Here is a 21794-nt window from a genome sequence, read left to right as displayed (position 1 = left end):
CTGCCTTGTCTCCAGGAAAGCTTTCTCTCAAAACATTCCCTCTTGGACCCCAGTAGCCATGCTGTAAGGAAGCCCAAGCCATGTCAAGTAACACCGAGTAGGCACCCTGCTCCACAAGCCCAGCTGAGCCGAGGTTTTGAGACATCCCAACCCAAGTGGCAGACAGGAGAGTAAAGAAGCCCCAGACAGAAAAGCTTTCCCGGGCTACTCTATCTGCTTTATTTTTATTCACAGCCTTAATGTAATTCATTTGTTTATTATTCTCCCTTGCTAGAATATAATCTCCATAAGGTCAGGGGACTTTATCCTATTAACCACTATATCCCCAACACGGAGTACATAAAAGGCACTCAATAAATATTTGATGAGTAAGTAAATGAATAAAACAATCAGAAAAAAAAAAACACAGGAAAATGCAATCCATGCAAAGAATAGAATGAAACTTCAACAGGTATTAATTAATATCCTCGGAGAGATGTATAGCATCCACATAACAAGTATTGGAAGCTGTCAGGGTAGCAGGGCAAAGAAGAATAAACAGAATAAGGAAGAGCTTATACAAAGTAAAAATGGAGTCGCTGAAATAAAAAATTCAATAGAAGGCTTATTAGATAAAGCTGACTAAATCTTGCAGAAAGCTGAATCAAAAAAAAATGAGGGGGAGGGAGAGAAAATTAGGGGCTCAATCGAGGGGGGCTCACATCTAATATAAAATCCAGAAAATAGGAGCAGAGAAAATGGAACATAGCTGAGTAGTACAGGGAACTCACAGGAAGCCGTGCGTGCACCAAGCCAGAGAATACGCCACCAAGTGGAGCAGAGCACAGAGGGCGGGGGGAGCCCAAGGGAAACACAGGACTGATGGATTGTGTGATTTGTCTGAGCATTTGGAGAAGCCATTATAAAGTATTTTGTTGGAAAGTTCTGTTAAGTATTGAGAAAAAAAAAAAACCAAACTGTGGGTGTGCGTGGTGACAGAGCCATAGTAAACTCCAAAACTAAAGACTTAGGTGACTATTAACTCCAGGAAAAGCAAAACATTATACAATTTAACCTAGCACTAAAAAGACAAGATTATTACTCTAACCCTCAATTGTGAGGTCAGCATGTTGGGGGGATGGGGGGAGGGAACGGCACTGAAGGAGGAGAAGTGTAAGTGAGCTAAGTCCTCCACCACCAGAAGCCAGGAGATCATGTCCAAAATGTGTAACTAATATATCTTAAGATAAGCATAGTATTTAGGTGTATGCAGTAAATACAGAAGAACCATAGAGTCCTAAGTGGGGACCTATGGCGAGGAGAGACAGATGAGCAGGAAATTAATATTTTTTTAATAAGCTCTTTGATACTCACTGGTTTTTCAGCTATGTGCCTGTGTGTCTTTGATATAGGTACACACACACACACACACACACATAAATATAAAAGACAAGGAAATCGACTCGAATATAGAAAAGGCCTGAGGAGGGTTTGTGGCAGTCCTGGATGGCAAGCTCCTGGGCATTGTTTCGTCTTCCTTCTTCTTGTTTGCATTTTCCAGATTTTCAATAATGAGAGTGTAATATGTTTGCAATGGAAACATTCCAATGAACATTGTAAAGAACATACTGCAAATATTTATGCCAAAGTGATACTCCCCAAATCTTGATACGGGCAGAAATTCCTTAAAATGTAGAAGCCCAGGCCTCACCTCCTGCGAGTCTGGACTTTCACAGATACCCTAAATATGCCAGAAGTGCCACAGTGCTCCAAACCAGAAAATTTTGCTTTAATTTCCTAAATTACGCAATACGTGAGGCACCTACAATGGACAGGAAGCTTAGTGTCTCTCCAGGATGAACCATTCTCTCACGTGCCCGCGTGTGTTTCCGCACAAGCCTCTGAGTTGCTAGCGCCCCCTGCAGGTGCAGGCTGGGAGCAGAGATGGGCATTTGCGGCGCACTCCCCAGGAGAGGTGCCCAGGAGATGCGGGAACCACCGGTTCGGGACCCCACTCCGCAAAGGGTGCTCCCCCACCCAGTCCCTGTAGCTCTCAGTTTCAGTGCCAGCAGTTGCTCGCTCCACAACATCTGGGGCCACTGTGTGACCACAGCCACAACAGAGACACTTGGAATTTTCCTGGAAAGTATGATTTGGTTGAGAGCAGTAACGGCTAGTAAATTCAACTGAAGAAGAGTTAACACAGTGAAGCAACTCCCCTCAGACGGTGGGAGTCCCAGCTCCACTGGAAGGGGTCAAGCATCGGTCGCCCCCCACCCCCAGGGGATGACACCACAGGCTTCCCACGGCCAGGAGGCTGGATTTCAAAGCCCCTCAGAACCCTAGCGCGGGGGGGTTGCCTAAAGCAATTTTGCCCACCCACCTCCCCCCATGAGACATTTAACAACATTTAGAGACATTTTTCTTTGCTACAGCTGGGCACTGGCAGTGGGATGCCCCTGGCATCTAGTAGATAGAAGCCAGGAACGTGGCTAAACAGCCTATGACACACAGGACAGCTCCTCCCACCAGCTCCTGTAAAGCATCATCCGACCCAAAACGTTAATAGTGCCCAGACTGACGAGCCATGTGCTAGAAACTGTGACAGAATTATTCAAATGAACTAAAAAGATTAGCTGTTTTCTTCTTTTGCCTCTATTATCTATAAATACTCCGCTTGATAGAATGTGTTCCGGGCCATGTGCAGAAGTTGGGACCATTTATCGACAGGTGCAAGCCCACCAGTCGATCCTTCCCAAATAAGATCAAGACACGCACTGTTACCGCCTCTCCTTAGCAGGCACAGACATAATCTCATAAAAGATAACTTTCCATGGTATGCTGCTTTTTTTTTTAAGTCTTACTTCCCAGTGGAAGCTGGAGATGGTAAAAAATAAAATCTGTGTACAAAACTAGTGAGAAAAACAATTTGACAAGCGATGTCCAATGCTAAAAATAAAGTAAGAGGTGTTAGTTTCCTAGTGTTGAGGAGAATAGCAGATGCCGTGAGGCAAGTTCAAGACACCAGCATGACGTATGTTGGAATGGAAGGATGTTAGATATAATCGTGACATCACCCCAGAAATAAAAGATCGGTCAATACGCTAGAGTAAGGTGTTTCGTTAGATACAGATATAATAAGGCCAACAGATCAGAAGATGACTATCATTAAAAAGATTGTTTGTTGGGGCACCTGGGTGGTGTCCAACATCGACTCAGGTCATGATCTCGCGATCTGTGAGTTCAAACCCGGCATCAGGCTCTGTGCTGACAGCTCAGAACCTGGAGCCTACTTTGGATTCCGGGTCTCCCTCTCTGCCTCTCCCCCACTCACACTCTGTCTCTCTCTCTCTCTCTCTGTCTCTCTCTCTCTGTCTCTCTCTCTCTCTCCGGGTCTCCCTCTCTGCCTCTCTCCCTCTCTCTCTCTCTCTCTCTCTCTCTCTCTCTCCGGGTCTCCCTCTCTGCCTCTCTCCCTCTCTCTCTCTCTCTCTCTCTCCGGGTCTCCCTCTCTGCCTCTCCCCCACTCACACTCTGTCTCTCTCTCTCTCTCTCTCTCTCTCTCAAAAATAAACATTAAAAAAAATGTTTTAAGGCTGTTTATTACTCATAGTTCTCCAGAGGAGGTACATGCCATGCCACACATGGCCATATGGGGAATCACTAGAAGCAGGTAGAGGGCAGAAGGGAAAGTATGAGCAAGAGTCTTTATTGTGGCTTCCATGGGGAAGACTGGGTGAAACAGAGTGGGCAGGCTCGTCTAAACAGGTTTAGGATTGGCTAGTTTGGGTCATTTCAGCAGGCTCTGGGCATAGGGTCTGTCCCTGGTTGTCTGGTCCCCGGCCCCAGGGTGATTACAGTAGGTGGATAAGGGCCCAGAGCCTGAGAACCCGATAAAGGAGGTGATTGTGGTCATGGGCTCTAGAGTGATAAGGGTGTGTTTGCCAAGCACCCTAGAGGCCAAACTCTTTATTATTTCTAGAAATTGGCTAACCCTGGAAGGGGCAGTCCCTCCAGGGTCTCCAAAGCTCCAAATAACAAAGCATCAGAATACAGAAAATAAAAGACATGATTAATACACAAAAGGAACACCTGAATGAAAAACTATGCAACATAGTAAACTTATTCTTGCTGAGTGCGCACGGGTCCACGAAAAGGAGATATACACCCAAGAAACGTGAACGGTGCCTGATAGAGTGGGGTTTTCCCCTCCACAGATTGGGCTTCACTCAAATGGCTGAGTCATCTAATGAGTGAACAAAACCAAACATACACACAAATACGCATCAACTGATGACTGAATAAATAAAATGTGGTTCATCCATACAATGGAATATTATTTTTCAATAAAAAGGAATGGAGTACCGGTACATGTTACCCCATGGATGAACCTTGAAACCATCATACTACATGGAAGAAGCCAGATAAAAAAGGTCACATACCGGGAGCACCTGGGCGGCTCAGTCAGTTGAGCGTCCGACTTCGGGTCTGGTCATGATCTCATGGTTCGTGTGTTCGAGCCCCATGTCAGGCTCTGCGCTGACAGCTCGGAGCCTGGAGCCTACTTCAGATTCTGTGTCTCCCTCTCTCTCTCCGCCCCTCCTCCACTCGCACTCTGTCCCTCAAAAATAAATAAACCTTGAAAAAAAATTAAAAAAAAAAAAAGGTCACATACCATATGATGCCATTTCTATGAAATGTCCTGAGTAGACAAATCTGTAGAGACAGAAAGTAGATTGGTGTTGCCAGGAGCCCAGGGGAAGGGGGAACGGAGCGATTGCTAATGCGTGTAAAGTTTTTGGGGGAGGTGATGAAAATGTTCTAAAATCAGAAAGTAGTAGTAATGGTCGTATCAATCTATGAACATACCAAAAAAAAAAAAAAAAAGCTACATTGAACTGTACATTGTAAAACAGTAAACTTTGGGCTGACCTGGCTGCCTCAGCTGGAAAAGCGTGCGATTCTTAATCTACGGGTGGTGCACTCAAGCCCCACATTGGCTGCAGAGATTTGCTAAAACAAAACAAATAACCTTAAAAAAAAAAAAAGAGTAAATTTTGTGGTTTACGAATTATGTCTCAGTAAAGCTGATTGCAAAAAAAAAAAATTATTTTATTTTATATATTTATTTTTTATTTTTTTCACAAGAAAACAAATCTACACCTTTATTTACTTAATTTGCAGTTAGCTTAAATCCTTAAAGGGTACAGCATCAAACAAATTCTGTGGCCAATGGCTTTAGCAGGAAGGTTGCTTCGGAATTTGGCACGAACCATGCCACTGTTTCTATGAGCACGAGTTACTTTTCCCCAGATCTCCCCAATGTTATTCGGTTTGCCACCAGGAGTCACTGTGTTGCTCTTTGCTTTGTACACATAAGCGTATCTCTTGCCTAGATAGAATTCAGTTTCATCTCAAGCATAAACACCTTCAATTTAAGAAGAGCTGTGTGCTCCCTCTGGTTCCAGAGACCCCGCTTATAGCCAGCAAAAATGGCTTTGGACCACAGCCTTCCAGACATATTTGTCGTTTCAGGAGTCCTGTTCGCAGCAGGTCTCCACAGGTTCCAAGATGGCGGAAGAGCTGTTACCAAAAAATGTTGAAAAATCAACAGGCTGTGCTAGGCTCCTCCTGAGACACAGAGTGATGAATTGGGAGTGAGCAGGCAGGAAGGCAGGGCTCAGGGCTGGCGGTCCTCCCAGAGGAGGGGCCTCGGGTAGGCAGGTAGCTTTGGTAGGCCTGCCCCCAAACTACCGTGCCCACTGGCTGGCCTAGTGAATTGTATTCCACCCTAAACTATTCATTACTTTGACATGTGACAGCTTTTGGTAATTGAGAGCCTCCTATTAACATGCAAATCCTCCCAGGAGAGTCAGAGCAGCGTGTCTCTGGAGGAGGGAGGGCAATCCTGTAGGAGAAGCTGCAGGCCACCTGCATGCAAATGCATCAGTGCAGGTATTGCCAACGAGGTGAGACTCAGCGGAGCCCTCAGTCGTGGGGGCAAGGGGAGGGGTTGTGACAGGGGCGTGAGTCTGACTCTGGAGAGATTGAAGGGGGAGGGGAGCAGGTGAGGGATGGATATGGGACAGAGGAAGGAGGACATGGAGTATGGGAATGGCTCGCTTTTCGGGGAACCATAGGAGGTGAAGGCAGACCACGGCAGAAACGAGCCTACACACCCCACCCTGTGGTCCCAAGCCTCCCTCCACCACACAGCACTCCCTGAGGTGACAGTGTGGCCATCCACGTCAGGACGGAACTAGGGTACAGACAGGGGAAAAGACCTCGAGTAGGTTAACAACAGACCAGGGAAGGACGTGACAGAAATCAGGAGGCACAGTGTCACAAGCCAAGGTGCCATGGCAAAGCCCAGGTGGCCTCACACCAGGACGGGGAGGTCGCTGAGGACCAGGGACAGTCCATGAGCCACAGTGGCAGGGCCAGCCCGGTAAGCCCGAGTCTCCTCCTGCCTCAGGCTGCCCAGTGTGGTTTGGTTCCACACGAACTGGACACAAATGATGTGTCACGCCAGCCCTCACTCCCCTCAATAGAAGGAGCTGCACTAAGAAATCTGTCAGTAACCTGTGCATTTTGCCACTCCCTCCTCCTGTGGTAAACATTACTGAAGGTCCGCCTGGCACAGGACCTATAGCAGACAGTAAGCACGTGGACAGACTGAGACGTGGCCCCTGAATGCAGTGGGGACAGAGTCACATCCAGAGTCGAAAAGAAAGCTCCTCCCATGGTCCTCGCCAGAGAAAGCCATTCTCCTTTTAGACTCAGGGGGAGAGCATTCACTCAGAGAACGAGGTCAAGGCTAGGGGCATAGTGTCACCACTTCCTATTTTATGAGCAGGTGTTACCATGGCCTGGGGAAAGGGCATGCATGAGGGGGAGAAGGAAGGCACATCTCGAGGGGCTTCTGTGGGGACAACAGGAAAGTCATCCAACATCAGGGGCTCTGAAGCTCAAACGTATCAGAATCACCTAGAACAGATTCCTGGGTCCCGCCCCCAATGTTTCCCCTTTGGTAAGTCTGGGGTGGAGCCTAAGCATCTGCATTTCTAATCAGTCCTCGGCCATACTGATGCAGGTGCTGCCTAGATAAACTGTCTCACCCATTTTCCCAGGTCACCCGCTCAGAGGGGTCATGTGAAGATACACATACAGGGCTAAAAGGAAGGGCCCAGCATCAAACAGTCTGGCTGGAGAGAAACACGAGGAGAGATTCCATTGAAAAGACACAAGTAGGGGCGCCTGGCTGGCTCAGTCGGTTAAGCGTCTGGCTTTTGAGTTCAGCTCAGGTCATGAAATCACGGTTCATGAGGTTGAGCCTCGCGTCAGGCTCTGCTCAGACAGCACGGAGCCTGCTTGGAATTCTCTCTCTCCCTCTCTCTGTGCCCCTCCCCCATTCGCACTCTCTCAAAATGAACATTAAAGAGCACACCCTATAAGATTTGTAACTGATCTCATTTAAACCACACAACACCCCCGCAGAGGTGGTGCATTCCTGTCGTCTATTTATCCATATCAGGAAATCAAAGCACAAGGAAGGTTAAGTATTAGACTCAAGTCCCAGAATCAAGTCCAGCTCAAGTGCCCTCACCCTTAACCACTGTGCCCTGCTGCTGGGAAAGGAAGTAGAACCGACACCAGAAACCGAGAAGCTAGAACTTTCTTTCCCTCAGAATCCTCCCACCAGACCTTTAAGCACCTCAACTTTGCAAGCCGCTCTTTTTGCAAGCGAAGTGAAAAGGGAAGGGTGAGTTTGCCCGGGCTGCCAAAGGAAAGTACCACGCACCGGGTGGTTTAAATAACAGAAACATATCGTCTCACAGCCCTGGAGGCTGGAGGTCCAAGGTCAAGGTGTCAGCAGGGTTCATTCCTTCTGTTGCTGTGAGGGAGAATCTGTCCCACATCTCTGGCCTAGCTTCGGGAGGTTTGCCTGCCATATTCGGTGTTCTTCACGTTTACATGGTGTTCTCGCTGTGTGCGTGTGTCTCTCCAAACTTCCCCTTTTTTATAAGGACACGATCAGATCCTACTGGATTGGAGGCCTATCTTGCTCCAACATGACCTCCTCTTAAGTAATTACATCTGCAACGACCCTAATTCCAAATAAGGTCATGTTCTGAGGTAAAGGGGACCAGGACATCGCTATATGAATTGCAGGGGTAGGGGTGGGCGGTATAATTCAACTCATAACAGGAAGCAAACACCTTCATGGAACTAACTCCAAATACCTACATCCTAACGATATCAAAAATTCTTCCCCGGACAGGGCCACCTTGCCATACTGTACACACTAAATAAAAAGTCCCACGTTCTTCCAGGACTTGAGAAGCCATCACCTATGATGTAGAATCAACTAGGAAAAAGGAGGAGTATGTTAAGGGAATTTTCACAATGAAAATTCTCTTTTTTCCCTAACACTTGACTTCAACTTTAATGTTACTCTTTCAGATGTATGTACCATCCAATTATAAGGTAGAAATGCAGCGAGTCAGGGCAAGATGGTCTTCTGGTACCTGCCACTAACCAGTGTGTGAACCTCTCCTCTTTGAATAGCATTTGAATAAAAGCTGTGCTCATTTTTGGAGAGCAAGGTTGAATTAGGGAAGATGGATGTGAAGATTTCTCTGAACACAGGTCTAAGAAGTAAAGCAAGGAGAGCTGGTGTTATGTATCAAACTACCTGGGAAAGACATAATTATCTCTCTCTTTCATTCTTAGAGATTTCCCACATGCTTACCCCACTCAGCGTGGGATGGGCCAAACGTAGAAGCCCACAGTATCCGAATCCTACAAGAAGTTCCCATGGTGAGGGATGAGAACAACCTTTTTCTGGGTATTTCTTCTTTTTCTTAGGCAGCGCCCTAATTAAGTGGAGGGAGAACAACACGGACCTCCTTGAGAATGCCAACTGACGTCCAATGCAGAATTCAATTTGGTTTAATGTATATTACACTGGGAAGATAAAGAGACTTGGGTTCCAGTCTTTGCTACAAAGACCTCTCATTCTTTCCTTTAGTTGCTGTTTATTGGACTGTGATGCGTCAGGCATTGTGAAAGCAATGAAGGAGAAAGTCAGATTTAACCAGAAACTTCTTTCATGGAGCTCTGCAGCCTTGAACAAATACTTGTCTTCGTGCGTAAGTTTCAAGTAATATAAAAATAGAAAATTGAATTTGCCTGAGGACTTCAGTTCAACAAACATCCACTGGCCCTTAGCTTGGGTCTAGACAGTGCATTCAGAGCTAGAAGGCTAGAGAGCAAGGCAGGGGGATGGGATCGACAGTGAGTTGCATGGGGCCCCTGCCTTGGAGACGCAGAAGCAGGGTGGGGAAGGCAGACATGTCAATAACCGAGATCGGTGCTCAACAGAGGCATGAGCACAAGCAAAGAAGGGGCTTATTCCGAGGGCTGAGAGCAGGAAAAGGCTTAAGGGTGCGAGGTGCACCCTATACGCTGGGCCCTGAAGAAAGAAATGCTTTCTTTGGTTAAGAACTGATGAAGGACAGTCCAGGTTCAATGTAGAGTGCGAGCCAAGGTCCTGGGCAGGAAAATACCACACTGACAATAAAGGCATGTAGCAAATGTAGTCCCCCTCAATAATGTGGCTCCTGTTTCCAGCCCTTTCATCCTGTACTAGGGACCCAAACATGCAGTGCAGAAGGGGGTCAGGAAACAGCTGGGCTCCAAGAGCCATCAGAGCAATTCAGGGGAGTCAATTATCGCAGATTACAAAATTGGCATGGGGCAGGGGTGGTGACAAAGCATGTCATCTAAAGGGGAGAGCCACTGCTCAGCTTGGCATGTTATATGATTAGAGCAGCCCAATTCAGGGATTCTTCAGAGAAGCTAGCAAAACATAGACAGAGTGTATGTATATATACTTTCACACGTAGGTACATGTATATAGACACATATGCACATACATACATTTTATTTATTTCTATATTTTTAATTGTTTTAATGTTTATTTTTGAGAGAGAGAGAGAGAGACAGAGTGTGAGCTGGGGAGGGGCAGAGAGAGAGGCAGACACAGAATCCAAAGCAGGCTCCAGGCTCTGAGCTGTCAGCACAGAGCACGACGCGGGGCTCGAACCCACGAAACAGGAGATCATGATCTGAGCCGAAGTCAGACACCCAACTGACTGAGCCACCCAGGTGCCCCATATATCTCTATATTTTTAAAATATATTTTTTTAATTTGAAATATCCTTAGTAGGTTGTGCAGGACAAATAAAGGGCATCAGTAGCTGTAGGCCAAATTCAGACCCACAGGCCACATTGCTACAAGTGGAAAGGACGCCGAAGTTCCAAGACAATGGCCCGCATGAGGCCACGTGGTAGATGCAGAGGCAGGGGTTCAAATCCCGGGCTATTTGAGCCCAACGCAGGGCTTGTGGAAGGGCAGGGCTGGCAAGGGGAAATCACCCAGTGATAGCGCTGGAAGTGGTGGACAGAGAGGATGGAAGCCATGAGGGCACAAAGGAGAAAAAGAGCTGGTAACCCGGGGACAAGGTGTTGTAGCAGTCAGAAAAAGACAAAAATCATATGACTTCACTCCTATGAGGACTTTAAGAGACAAAACAGATGAACATAAGGGAAGGGAAACAAAAGTAATATAAAAACAGGGAGAGGGACAAAACAGAAGAGACTCAGAAATATGGAGAACAAACTGAGGGTTGCTGGAGGGGGTGTGGGAGGGGGGATGGGCTAAATGGGTAAGGGGCACTAAAATCATTGTCGCACTGTATGAAATCATTGTTGCACTATATACTAACTAATTTGGATGTAAACTTTAAAAAATAAAATAAAAGAGATAAAATTAAAAAGAAGAGAAAAGAAAAAAAGGAAGGAAGGAAGGAAGGAGAAAGAAAGAGGGAGGGGAGAGAAGGGAAGGGAAGGGGAGGGGAGGGGAGGGGAGGGGAGGGGAGAGAAGGCCAAGACCAGACCAGCATTCTCCAGGGATATTAAAGAACCTAGCATTGAGCTCTGCCCTGCCAGGCGCCACAGGTGAACATTTGCATATGTCAGAGTAAAGCTCACTTCTACTAGCCATCCCTGCTCTCCTGGGAGATCCCCAGGGCCCTGCAAGTCTGGCAGAATTTCGGCAGAAGGGAAGACGGCAAACAAGTGCACATTTCCACCACGTACGTACGTGTTACATAGGTGCACACAGATGTCTGGGATCTGCTGGGTTTGTGATGCCAGCAGCGAAGCGATGGTGGGGAAAGGGGAGGAGGAGAGAAACAAAAACGTTGAGAAAAAGGAAGATGGAGAGATATTTAGACCTAAATGCAATATTGCACTTCTTCTTGCTGAAGCCATTCCCATCCAGCCACAGAGAGTCGCAACTCTTCCTGGGTTACACCTTAAGAGATTTTTTTTTGATGGAAAACGCGTATTCTTTTAAAAAATCAGGGAAAACCACCTACTTAGATGCATGGTAAAGCCATTAAGGCTGATGGCATAGCAGGACATACCTTATGGGTATGAGCATGCCAAGGAGAGCTTTGTTCCTGTCAAGGCTTTACTGTAACGACACACACCCTTAGTGACTTCAGTGGAAATGAAGCTTAGAGGGGTTCTTGGGGAAGACTGACAACAGCCACAAAGCAAATCTCTGGGACTCACACCGGTCAACATCGGGTAGCAAGGGGCTTGATTCGTGGGAAATAAAAGGGCAAATAAATGCATCTTTGATATTTGTGAAAAAAATCTACAGTCTCCACGGGCAGCAGTCAAATTTCCCTCTACAGGTTTCTTCCTCTTTTACAAGCGATCCTGCCCCAAAGGCTGAGCTGTATGAAGCAGGAAAGCGACCCTCCCTTCGGAGCAGCTCTGGAAGGAAGAGGTCAGAGGGGTGGAAGGAACGAAGCCCCTGACCCAGATGACAAAAGCAAGGACGGTGGCAGCTCAGTGTGCCTGAGCTTCCTCCCTGAGGCTGGGCACATGGTGTCAAGCTGTCCCCTGTGGTTTCAAGGGGGGCGGGGGCGCTCCTTCCTCCCATTTCCCTGAAGATTTTTTTTCTACTAGACACCTATTTTTAAAGCTTCTCTCTTTACCCGCTACACACTCCCTGCTCTGACCAAAAAGTTCATTCAGCCAACTTGGGGCGTCTGGGTGGCTCAGTCGTTTAAGCGACCAACTCTGGATTTCGGCTCAGGTCACAATGTCGCCGTTGGTGAGTTCAAGCCCCACGTCAGGCGGTGTGCTGGCAGCACGGAGTCTGCTTGGGATTCTCTCTCTCCCTCTCTCTCTCTCTCTGCCCCTCCCCCACTTTCTCTCTCTCCTTCTCTCTCTCTCTCTCTCAAAATAAATAAATAAACTTAAGAAAAATACGTCATTCAGGCAACTTGCAAAATACCTTTGTGGTGTATCTGTTTGAGTGGCTGCCACCGGCACTGGGTACCAGCTGAGAACCTGCCCAAACTTTGCAACGCTAAGGAGTAAGAAAGGAGTGAGCGTTGGATGGGGCAAAGGGGGGCAAAGAACAGACTCCCCAACAGAGAGGGACGGGAACATCCACAGCCAGGGACCTGGTTCCTCCCAGCACTTCTGGAATCAACAGACTTGATCCACCTAGCGTCATAGGAGGCTCGATCTCACTAACCTTGTATTTTTCTTTCCTTTCTGCCTGATGGCTTGTGTGTGTGTGACAGAGAGAGAGACGTCTCATGAAAAGCCCTGTTAAGAAACAATGGAGTCCCATACATTTTGTAACCGAGAAGCAATATAGCTCAGAGCTCAAGCTCCGGGCTCAAATTTGAGTTCTCGCCATAGTTACATCACTTCCTACCCACATGAACTTGGATGAGTTAATGAACCTCTCCAAGCCTGTTTTCTCACCTATACAATGGGACTACCTAATAAAGTTTGTGTCTAGAAAGAGAAAATAAGGAGGCAGTGAGTTCTGCTATTTTTCGTAACAAGCCTTCTTGAAATACCTGAAATTTTTAAACCATGTCTATTTATAATTTTGTTTAAAAGGTAAAAATTATTCTAAAATATTAAAATACTTCAGGAAATAGGAGCGTCTGGGTGGCTTAGTCAATTAAGCATCTGAGTCAATTTCAGCTCAGGTCATGATCTCACAGTTGTGGGATTGAGCCCCACATCAGGCTCCACACAGGGCGCAGAGGGTGCTTGGGATTCTTTCTCCCCCCGCCGTCTCTCTGCCCCACCCCCTGCTCACTCACTCACTCTCTCTCAAAAAAAAAACCAAAAACCAAACAAAAACAAAAAACACCTAAATAAATAAATAAAAGTAGCTTTAAGAAATAAAAAGAGAAAAAAAACCAAATCCTGAAGGCTAGGAAAAGGCTTTTTTTTCTAACCAAGAAAAGAATATACACAGGTTTATATTAATGAAATGCGTATTTGTATCCCTCAAACATGTATTTCTCAATTATGTTATGAAGAAAGTGAGGGTAGAAGATAAAATAGAGTGTTAATATTCACATTTCATTTTCAGCCTGAGGAGTTCATTGGGCGTAAGCCAGCCTGGGTCTGCTACTTACTTTGTGCTGGTTAGTCATTTCTCCATTACGTCTCTTTTTATTGCATGTATATTTATTTTCTTTATGAAAATCATAATTTCTACATACAGCAAAATATCCATTTTAGTTCTCCCTCAGGTCTCTTAATTCTTTTTTCTGAATATTAAAAAAAAAAAAAAAAAGCTTTTATCAGAAAAAGTTGATTAGATCTGTTTATTGGACGAAAAAATCCATTTTCCAAGTGCAGAGTGAATTATAGTATGAAAAGAGTTATTTGTAAAAAAAAAAATAGAAATATCAAATCTAGATTTGTGTGAAATAGCTTCTACTGCAATTTACTGTAAAGAGAGATTTAAAATATGGCATAACATCACCCTAACTGAAAATTTCTCTGGCAAAATATTCTCTTATTCTGAAAGAATTTTGACAAACAGCATTTCAGAGGTAAGGCTGAATCACGTTGTAGGTCAAAAACAGTTAAACATCCACAATTTTGTGTGATCGAATCTAAAAAAGGAGGACTCAGGAGAGGGTCATTACTTTTCTTCATAGTTACAATAAAAACTCTACTCGGATTGTGCACTTACAATGGGTGAATTTTATGGCATGTAAATTATGTCTCCGTGTTATGGACTGAAGGTTTGTGTTCACCCAAAATTCACACGTTGAAACCCTACCCCTCACTGTGGGCTTTGGGTGGTAATCAGGGTTAGATGAGGCCATGGGGGCAGCGTGCTCTCGAATGGGACGAGTGCCCTAAGGAGAGAACTTGCTCCCCTCTGTTCTTGGCCAGAGGAGGGTTCAAGAAGGTGGGCGTCCGCAAGAGAGCCTTCGCCAGGACTCTGACCGAGCTAGCACCCTGGTCTCAGGTTTCCAGTCCCCAATAAATTAATTCTGTTGTGTTATGAGCCACCCAATCTGTGGCACTTTGTGATAGAAGCCCAAACCAATGGAGACATTCAATGAAGCTGTTTAAAAAAATCTACTGGAGTCATTCATTCGTTACTATTTTCAAAACCCTAATCTATAATTTATCGGTGGGAGAGCTCACTGAGGTTCTATGAAGCTAAACAGCTTGTCTGACTCATCCAGAGGCGGGGAGAAACCCAGGCCACGATGAAAAGCACAGACCTTGCTCTTCGTGGCTCCACCCCCTCATTCATGAGACTTGGATATAAAAGGACCCAGCCTATTTCCAGTGTTTGCAGTACTCCAACATGGGAGGATAATTAAACCAAGGCCACGGAAGTTTGTAGAAAAAGAACCAGAAACTAAAGTCCACGGTCTCAATTGCTTCCTTCTCCCTGCGAAGTTAACCATTACCTTGAGGCCAAACAAGGCTCGCTGATGGCTCCCTCACTCTGACACACCTGCTTCTCCCCAGCCCACCTCTCAGCCGGCCCCCCGTGATGTTAGCAGAGGACAGCCTTCCAGTCCACGCTGGGGGACTGAAAACAAAATAAAAGAAAGAAAAAGAAAAAAAGGTTTGGGTAGCAACATTCAGAAAGCCTCTTTACGTGTTGGTTAGCAGCCGCGGTGGCCTGCTCGAACGCGCTCCTGGGAGCAGAGAGATGCACTAAACTTCCAGGAGGCCCTGGCAGAGGACTGCCTCAAACTTGAATGCACACCCGAACCCCCCCTGGATCTGATGAAAAGGCAAAGTCTTCTGCTTTAGATCCGGAGTGAGCTCTGAGACTCTGCATTTCTCTTTTTTCTTTTAGAGAGCACGAGTCAGGGAGGGACAGAGGGGGAGAGAGAAAGTCTTAAGCAGGCTCCACACTCAGTGCAGAACCTGATGTGGGGCTCAATCCCACGACCCTGGGATCATGACCTGAGCTGAAAGAATCAGACGCTCAACCGCTCAACCAACTGAGGCAGCCAGACACCCCCGAGGCTCTGCATCTGGGACAAACTCTTGGGATGTGCTGATGCTGCTATAGGGACTGCATTTCAAGCAGCAAAGTTCGAGAGCACCTCTGCTCCACAGAAACGCAGGCTGATGCAAAAAGGAGAACCACATATATAAATTTAAATTTTCTGGTACCCACATTAAAAAAGGAGAAAGAGGGGCGCCTGGGTGGCTCAGTGGGTTAAGTGACTGACTTCGGCTCAGGTCATGATCTCACCGGTTTGTGAGTTCAAGCCCCTCATCAGGATCTTTGCTGCTAGCTCAGAGCCTAGAGCCTGCTTCAGATTCTGTCTCCTTCTCTCTCTGCCCCTCCCCCACTCATACTCTCTCTCAAAAATAAATAAACATTAAAAAAATGTTTAAAAAGGAAAAAGAAATGGATATAATTAATCTTAATAATACATTTGTATATAACCCAGTAACTCAAAATATCATTTCAATATGGAACTAATACAAGAATTTCTTTTTTTTTTAATTTTTGTTAATGTTTATTTATTTTTGAGAGAGACAGAGACAGAGCATGAGCGGGGGAAGGGCCGAGAGAGAAGGAGACACAGAATCCAAAGCAGGCTCCAGACTCTGAGCTGTCAGCACAGAGCCTGACGCCGGGCTCGAACCCACGAGCCGAGAGATCATGACCTGAGCTGAAGTCGGACGCTTAACCGACTGAGCCACCCAGTTGCCCCATACAAGAATTTCTTTATGAGGCATTCTACATTCTTTTGTTCATACTAAGCATTCGAAATCTGGTATGTATTTTATACGTACAACCCATCTCAATTCCCACTAGCCATGTTCCAAGGGCTGAGTAGCCCTGGGTGACCAGTGGCTGTTTTGCAGGTGACACAGCTCTGGGGCCCTCCTTAATCGGCAAGCAACCAGCAGCCAACGCTAAGGGGAACTATTCTTATTCTACTCTCTTCTTTGCTAGCGAGAGGTCTGCGAAGAAGTCTTGCAGACTCAGAAACGAAGACAAGGAATGTTGAGTCTTTTGAGGTCTACTTATCAAAAACAGGGAGAGGCATGATTGCAAGAGGGGAAGGAGGGCATTTGCAAAAGGGGAGCCTTCTAACAGGGAAAGTAGCAAGCACACAATGGGAAGTTGGGAATGGCCAGTTCGGGTGGGTGAGACACAGGGCAAGGGGGAGGCCCCAAGGTTCCTCAGCTGCTTGCTCAGCCCTGACCCCTCACCCTCCATCCCTGACCTCGAGCTGCTCGGGTCATGCCCCACACCCTTCGGCCACAGCCGAACTCACCAACCCTGGAGCTTCCATTTAGTATCAAAAATGAAGTCAAAGAGGGAAAGAAAAAAAAATGTTTAAAGGATAAAGTAAAGATAAAAATGGAAGGTGAGGTAAGCGGGAGATAAAGGAATTTCCAGAAGAAGAAAAACTCTTCTAAACACTTAACCCCTATTTGCTTTCTCACTCTTAGTTCCCAGGCTACATAGAAGAAGATACATTTTGGAAACTTGGTTTTCCTGCCTTGACTAGAGGCAGGAGGAGGCCTGAAGCCACAGCGTTTTGGCCACATAACACCCACACGAGAGGATCGCTCTCAAGTCTTCTACAGAATTTGCTTATGGAAGTCACAGAACTAACTGTAGGACCATTGACTTCAAACCCCTTTTCAAGGCAGGAATTATTTCAGAAATAAGGACAGCCAGCGTTTCCTTGAAAACTTCCACAAAGGGTTTATGTCAAGAAGACATCCTTTTCCATATTTAAGGAGTATTACAAAGTCATTCCTATCAATTTATTTAACATTCACCCACTAATCCAAGTCCTGTTTCCGGAACTACACAAGATACTCGCCATCCTTATTCTTGAAATAATTGGAGACAGCTGTTCTGGGATGCTTGCCCTCGGTCTCTTGCTGTTCAAATCTGCCAACACCTTTTTATCAATTTGAGACCAATATGTATAGTATAATTGTCCAGAAAGAGAATTAGTTAAATAAATTGTGGTTCAGCCACACAGTGAATTATTATGCAGCCATTTAAAAATGATAATGGAGATGCAGATTTATTGATAGTGGAAGACCTTCACCATATGTTAAATAATTAAAAGGCAGGCTAGAAAACCACATGTATCGTAGAATCCTATTTCTTTTAATATATAAGTATATTGTTACAGAGAGAAAAGTCTAGAGGACACATTAATTTGTCACAAAGGTTATTTATGAATGAAGGCATTACAGATATTTTTGTCTTTCTGCTTAACCACATTTTCTAATTCTTCTGTAAGAACGTGGGGTACTTGTATAATACTGTTAAAGAATGTTTTACATAAATAAATATAAATCATAACGATTCTTCACAGCAGATAAGGAACAATGACAAATCATCCATGCATTCATCCAATGAATGAATATTTACTACATGCCAACTGTTCGAGGTGCAGTTGTAGGTACAGTAGTGAACAATAGAGACAAAAATCCCTGCTCTCTGGAACTTATATTCCAACAAAGGAGACAGACATTAAAATATAAATTAGTAAAATACATAGTATATTAGTGACAAGTGGTAAGGAGAGAAAAAAATTAAGCAGGGAAAAAGTAGTCAGCGTTGGGGAGATTGAAATTTTAGATAAGATTGCCAGGGAAAGCCTCACAAAAATGTACTGTTTTGAGTAAAGACCTGAAGTAGGTACACAGACAAGCTCTATCTGTGTGTCTGTGGAAAAAGCATTCCAAGTCCAGAGAAATTAATTACAAAGACCCTAAAGTAGAAGCATGCCCCACATTCAAGAAGGACCAAAGAACCCAGCAGAGCTGGGGTGGAGGGGGTTGGGGGGACAAGATCAAGGTATTAGCCAGACCAGTAGGGCCTTGCATCAGCCTAAGACAGGCAGCCATGGAGGTTTCTGAGCAGAGGACTCAGTGATCCCATTATGTTTGAACAGAGTCATTCCGGCTTCCATGTTGAGACTAGACTGAAGTGGGACAAGGACAAAAGCAGGGTGACCAGGCGGTCACTGAAATAATCCAAGCAAGAGATGACAGCAGCTTGGACCAGTGTGGTAACCAGTGGAGGTGGCTAATCAGATGAACCGTTGTTAGTAGCCAGAGTATATTGTGAGAACAGAGCCCTCAGGATTTGCCGGTGAACTAGATGTAGGGTGTAAGAGTGAGAGAGGAGTAAGGATGACACCAAGATTTTAGGAGGAAGCAATTGGACGATGAGGAAGAAGGTGAAAGGGTCCAATGGAGTAGACATGAGGAACTCAGTTTTGAACACTGAACTTGAAAACCTCTTGGACAATCAAACGGAGATGTCAAAAACACAGATACACATGTCTGGAGATAAGAAGAAAGATACTGGATTGAGATGTTAAAACACAAAATCCAACTGAGTAAATCTTAAAGATCATACTGGCTTTATTCAATGATTCATGAATTGGGCAGCATCCAATCAGACAGGTAGAAAGGAGCTCTAAGGAGCTATACAAAATGAAAAACTTTTATAGGTAGAGGGAGGCAGGAACAAGGAAATTATACTAGGCAGAAGAGCGGATTGGTTATTGGAAGCTTACTTTCCTTATGAGAGATGGAAGGGACCTAGCAGGCAGATGATTTAACTAGTGCTGATCAGGCAACTCCTAATTGGCTTAAGATCCCATTTCTGGGAGAACCAAAACTGTAATTGAGTTAAATCTCACTGGCGATACAGCCTTAGCATAAGTGACTCCATTTAGGGTCTGTTGTTGTTGTTGTTGTTGTTGTTGTTGTGGTTTTACCAGATATAAATCAGGAGCTATCAAATAGATGGAAATTAACGCCAAGAGACTGGAGGAGGTCGCCAGATTGTGAGTGTGGGGAGAAGAGTTGCAGGGTCCGAGCCTTGGGGCACCCAGAATTACAGGAGCAGCGAGAAGAGGACGATCCAGAGAGAGACTGGGAAGCACCAAGTGAGAAGGAAAAACGGCCAAGAGAATCTACTGTCCTAAATGTTAATAAAGATAAATGTAAAAAGAGTTTTAAGATGGAGGGAGTGGTCAGCTGTGTCTAGTGCTATTGCTAGGCTAAGTGAATGAAGGAACATGGGCTGAGTTAGCAACTCAGAGGTGCACATGACCTTGAAAGGGCAGTTCTGTGGACCACAGGGGCAGGAAGCAGTGGTGAAAGTCTCATCGAAGTAGGTTTGAGAGAGAATGGAAGGAGAGAAACTGGAGACTGCCAGTACACACGACTCTTTCAAGATTTGCTCTAAGGGATAGAAGAAAAATGGAATAATAACTAGAGATGAGGAAGCAAGAGAGTCTCTTTTGGTTTTTCCCTTTTAAGATGTGAAACATACAGCATGTCTGTATACAGGTGGAAAGGATCCAGAAGATAAGGAAACAGTAGGGAAGAGAAGGGAAAGTTACTGGAGTAGTGTCTTTGGGTAAATGAAAGGGAATAGGATCCAAGCCCAAGTGGAAGGGGAAGCCCTTCCTGGGGGCATGGATACTTCACCTATCGTACCAAGAAAGAAGGGGGCGGGAGGGGGGCGGCGGTAAATGGGAACAGATACATCTACCAGTGAGTACGAGTGTCATAGGAGCATGTAGGACTTGTCTTTAGTTGCCTCACTTTTCTTAGTGAAACAGGAAGCAAGGATATCTGCTCAAACTGAGGCTGAGGTTTGAGGTGAGATTCAAGGAAAGAGGAGAAAGTATGAACTTGCCCTCTAGGAAAGAGAAGAGTAAAGGGACCACTTGTTTGCTAGGCAGCATTACGGGTACACTTGAATTTAGTGACCATAAATCATGTTTGAGACCTACTATTTGTAATTCCATTTTTAAAAATAACTAGGCATCAATAAATGGAAATACTGACTTCACTACTAAAATCACAGTACCCTAGACTTTCCGAATTGAAAGTTACTTTAAATACTCTCATTTGACTTCTTTCTTTCATAGAGAAGGAAATAGAAGACCAAGGAAGTTAGGACGTTTGCTAAACTAGGTCCCTAAACAAATTAGTGGCAGAACCCAGATCTTTACTGTGGGGGAGAGAATGAATACTTGATAGACGTGCACCCCAAGAGCAGAATACGCACCAATGGCTGGAATGTATAGATTTCAGTAACGTATGGAATGGTCTCACTAGAGGCACACAATAATAGGATGCCTTACCGGAGAGGGAGTGAAGGTAGGAGACATCTTGTAAGTGTAGTGAAGGATGGTTCTTACCTTATGGAGTGAGGCTAGATTAGCCTTCCACTTCTGATATTCTACACTTCAAATGGAATGTTGAAGAATATCATGCATGGGCCTTGAAAAAAAAGAATACCAGGAGCAGCGTTAGGCTTACCAGAAGAAGTAGGGCCCACTGCCCACTTAGAAAAGCCTCCTCCCCAAGGGGCACCTGGGTGGCTCAGTCGGTGAAGCAGCCAACTTCGGCCCAGCTCAGAATCGCACACTTCATGAGTTCAGGCCCCACACTGGGCTTTCTATTCTCAGCGCAGAGCCCGCTTCGGATCCTCTGCCCCCCTTTACCCCTCCCCTGCTTGAGTGCTCTCTCTCTCTCTCTCTCTCAAAAATAAATAAACAAACAAAAAACAAACCTCCTCCCCTAAATTCTGCAATTATAACTCCTGAAATATGAGAACTAACTGAAGCACCCAACTTCCCCTTCCCGCACTGTGGCCCATGTGCTTAGACAGCACGAAATGTCCATAAAACAAGTAGTCAGAGGAAGAGTAGGGAGACCTCAGGAGCTTGGATAATAAACAGAACAGATAATTAGTCCTTGAATAATGGATGAACTTAGGCTTTAAGGCTATTACTCCGACAAACATTCTTAATGGCACTAAAACTAATCCAAACATTTTCCCAGTGCCAACCAGCGAACGGATTACGAGTTTGCTCCAAAGGAAACACTGTTTAGAAATGATGAATAAATTGCTATTCCAACAAATAGCAATTGCTGCAGCAGAGAAGGTGCCTTTAAAATACAATCTGGAAGGGGCACCTGGGTGGCTCAGTCAGTTGAGGGTCCAACGTCAGCTCAGGTCATGATGTCACGGCAGGTGGGTTCGAGGCCCGGTTCGGGCTCTGTGCTGACAGCTTGGAGCCTGGATCCTGCCTGGGATTCTGTCTCCATCTCTCTCTGCCCTTCCCCCGCTTGCTCTCTCTCTCTCTCTCTCTCTCTCTCAAAAATAAACATTTAAAAAATTTTTTAAAAATTCAATCTGGAAAAGCTTTCTCCAATCTAGTTGGTGCTGTAGCATGTTTGCACATTTAAAATTTTTCTACAGCATATTTGGGACAGAAGTGAGCGAATAAGCAAGGACGGGGATAACGTCCACAGATGGCTGCCATGTGTCAAGCAAGGCTGACGGATTCGGCCAGTAGGGAAACAAGCAGCCTTGTTAGATTCAGACAGTTTGTTACTTTAGGCGGACAGCAAAAGAAAAA

At 45.3% G+C, this 21794-nt stretch overlaps 1 protein-coding gene across 1 annotated transcript; it reads right to left on the bottom strand.

The window, feature by feature from the left end:
* Window positions 1–5165: 5165 nt before the first annotated feature.
* LOC124516088 (60S ribosomal protein L35a-like) lies at window positions 5166–5554 on the bottom strand. Its single transcript, XM_047085246.1, is given in 2 exon segments — window positions 5166–5410; window positions 5413–5554. Coding segments are annotated over 2 exon segments (330 nt in total). The 5' UTR covers window positions 5498–5554.
* Between the last annotated feature and the right edge of the window lie 16240 nt (window positions 5555–21794).

Source organism: Lynx rufus, unplaced genomic scaffold (assembly GCF_022079265.1).
Source record: "Lynx rufus isolate CCGP_SWC_20201006 ecotype Redwood Valley unplaced genomic scaffold, mLynRuf1.p SCAF_2, whole genome shotgun sequence".
Taxonomy (NCBI): Eukaryota; Metazoa; Chordata; class Mammalia; order Carnivora; family Felidae; genus Lynx; species Lynx rufus.
Note: the sequence above shows the minus strand (reverse complement) of the source record. Positions and strands in the feature narration are given on the sequence as shown.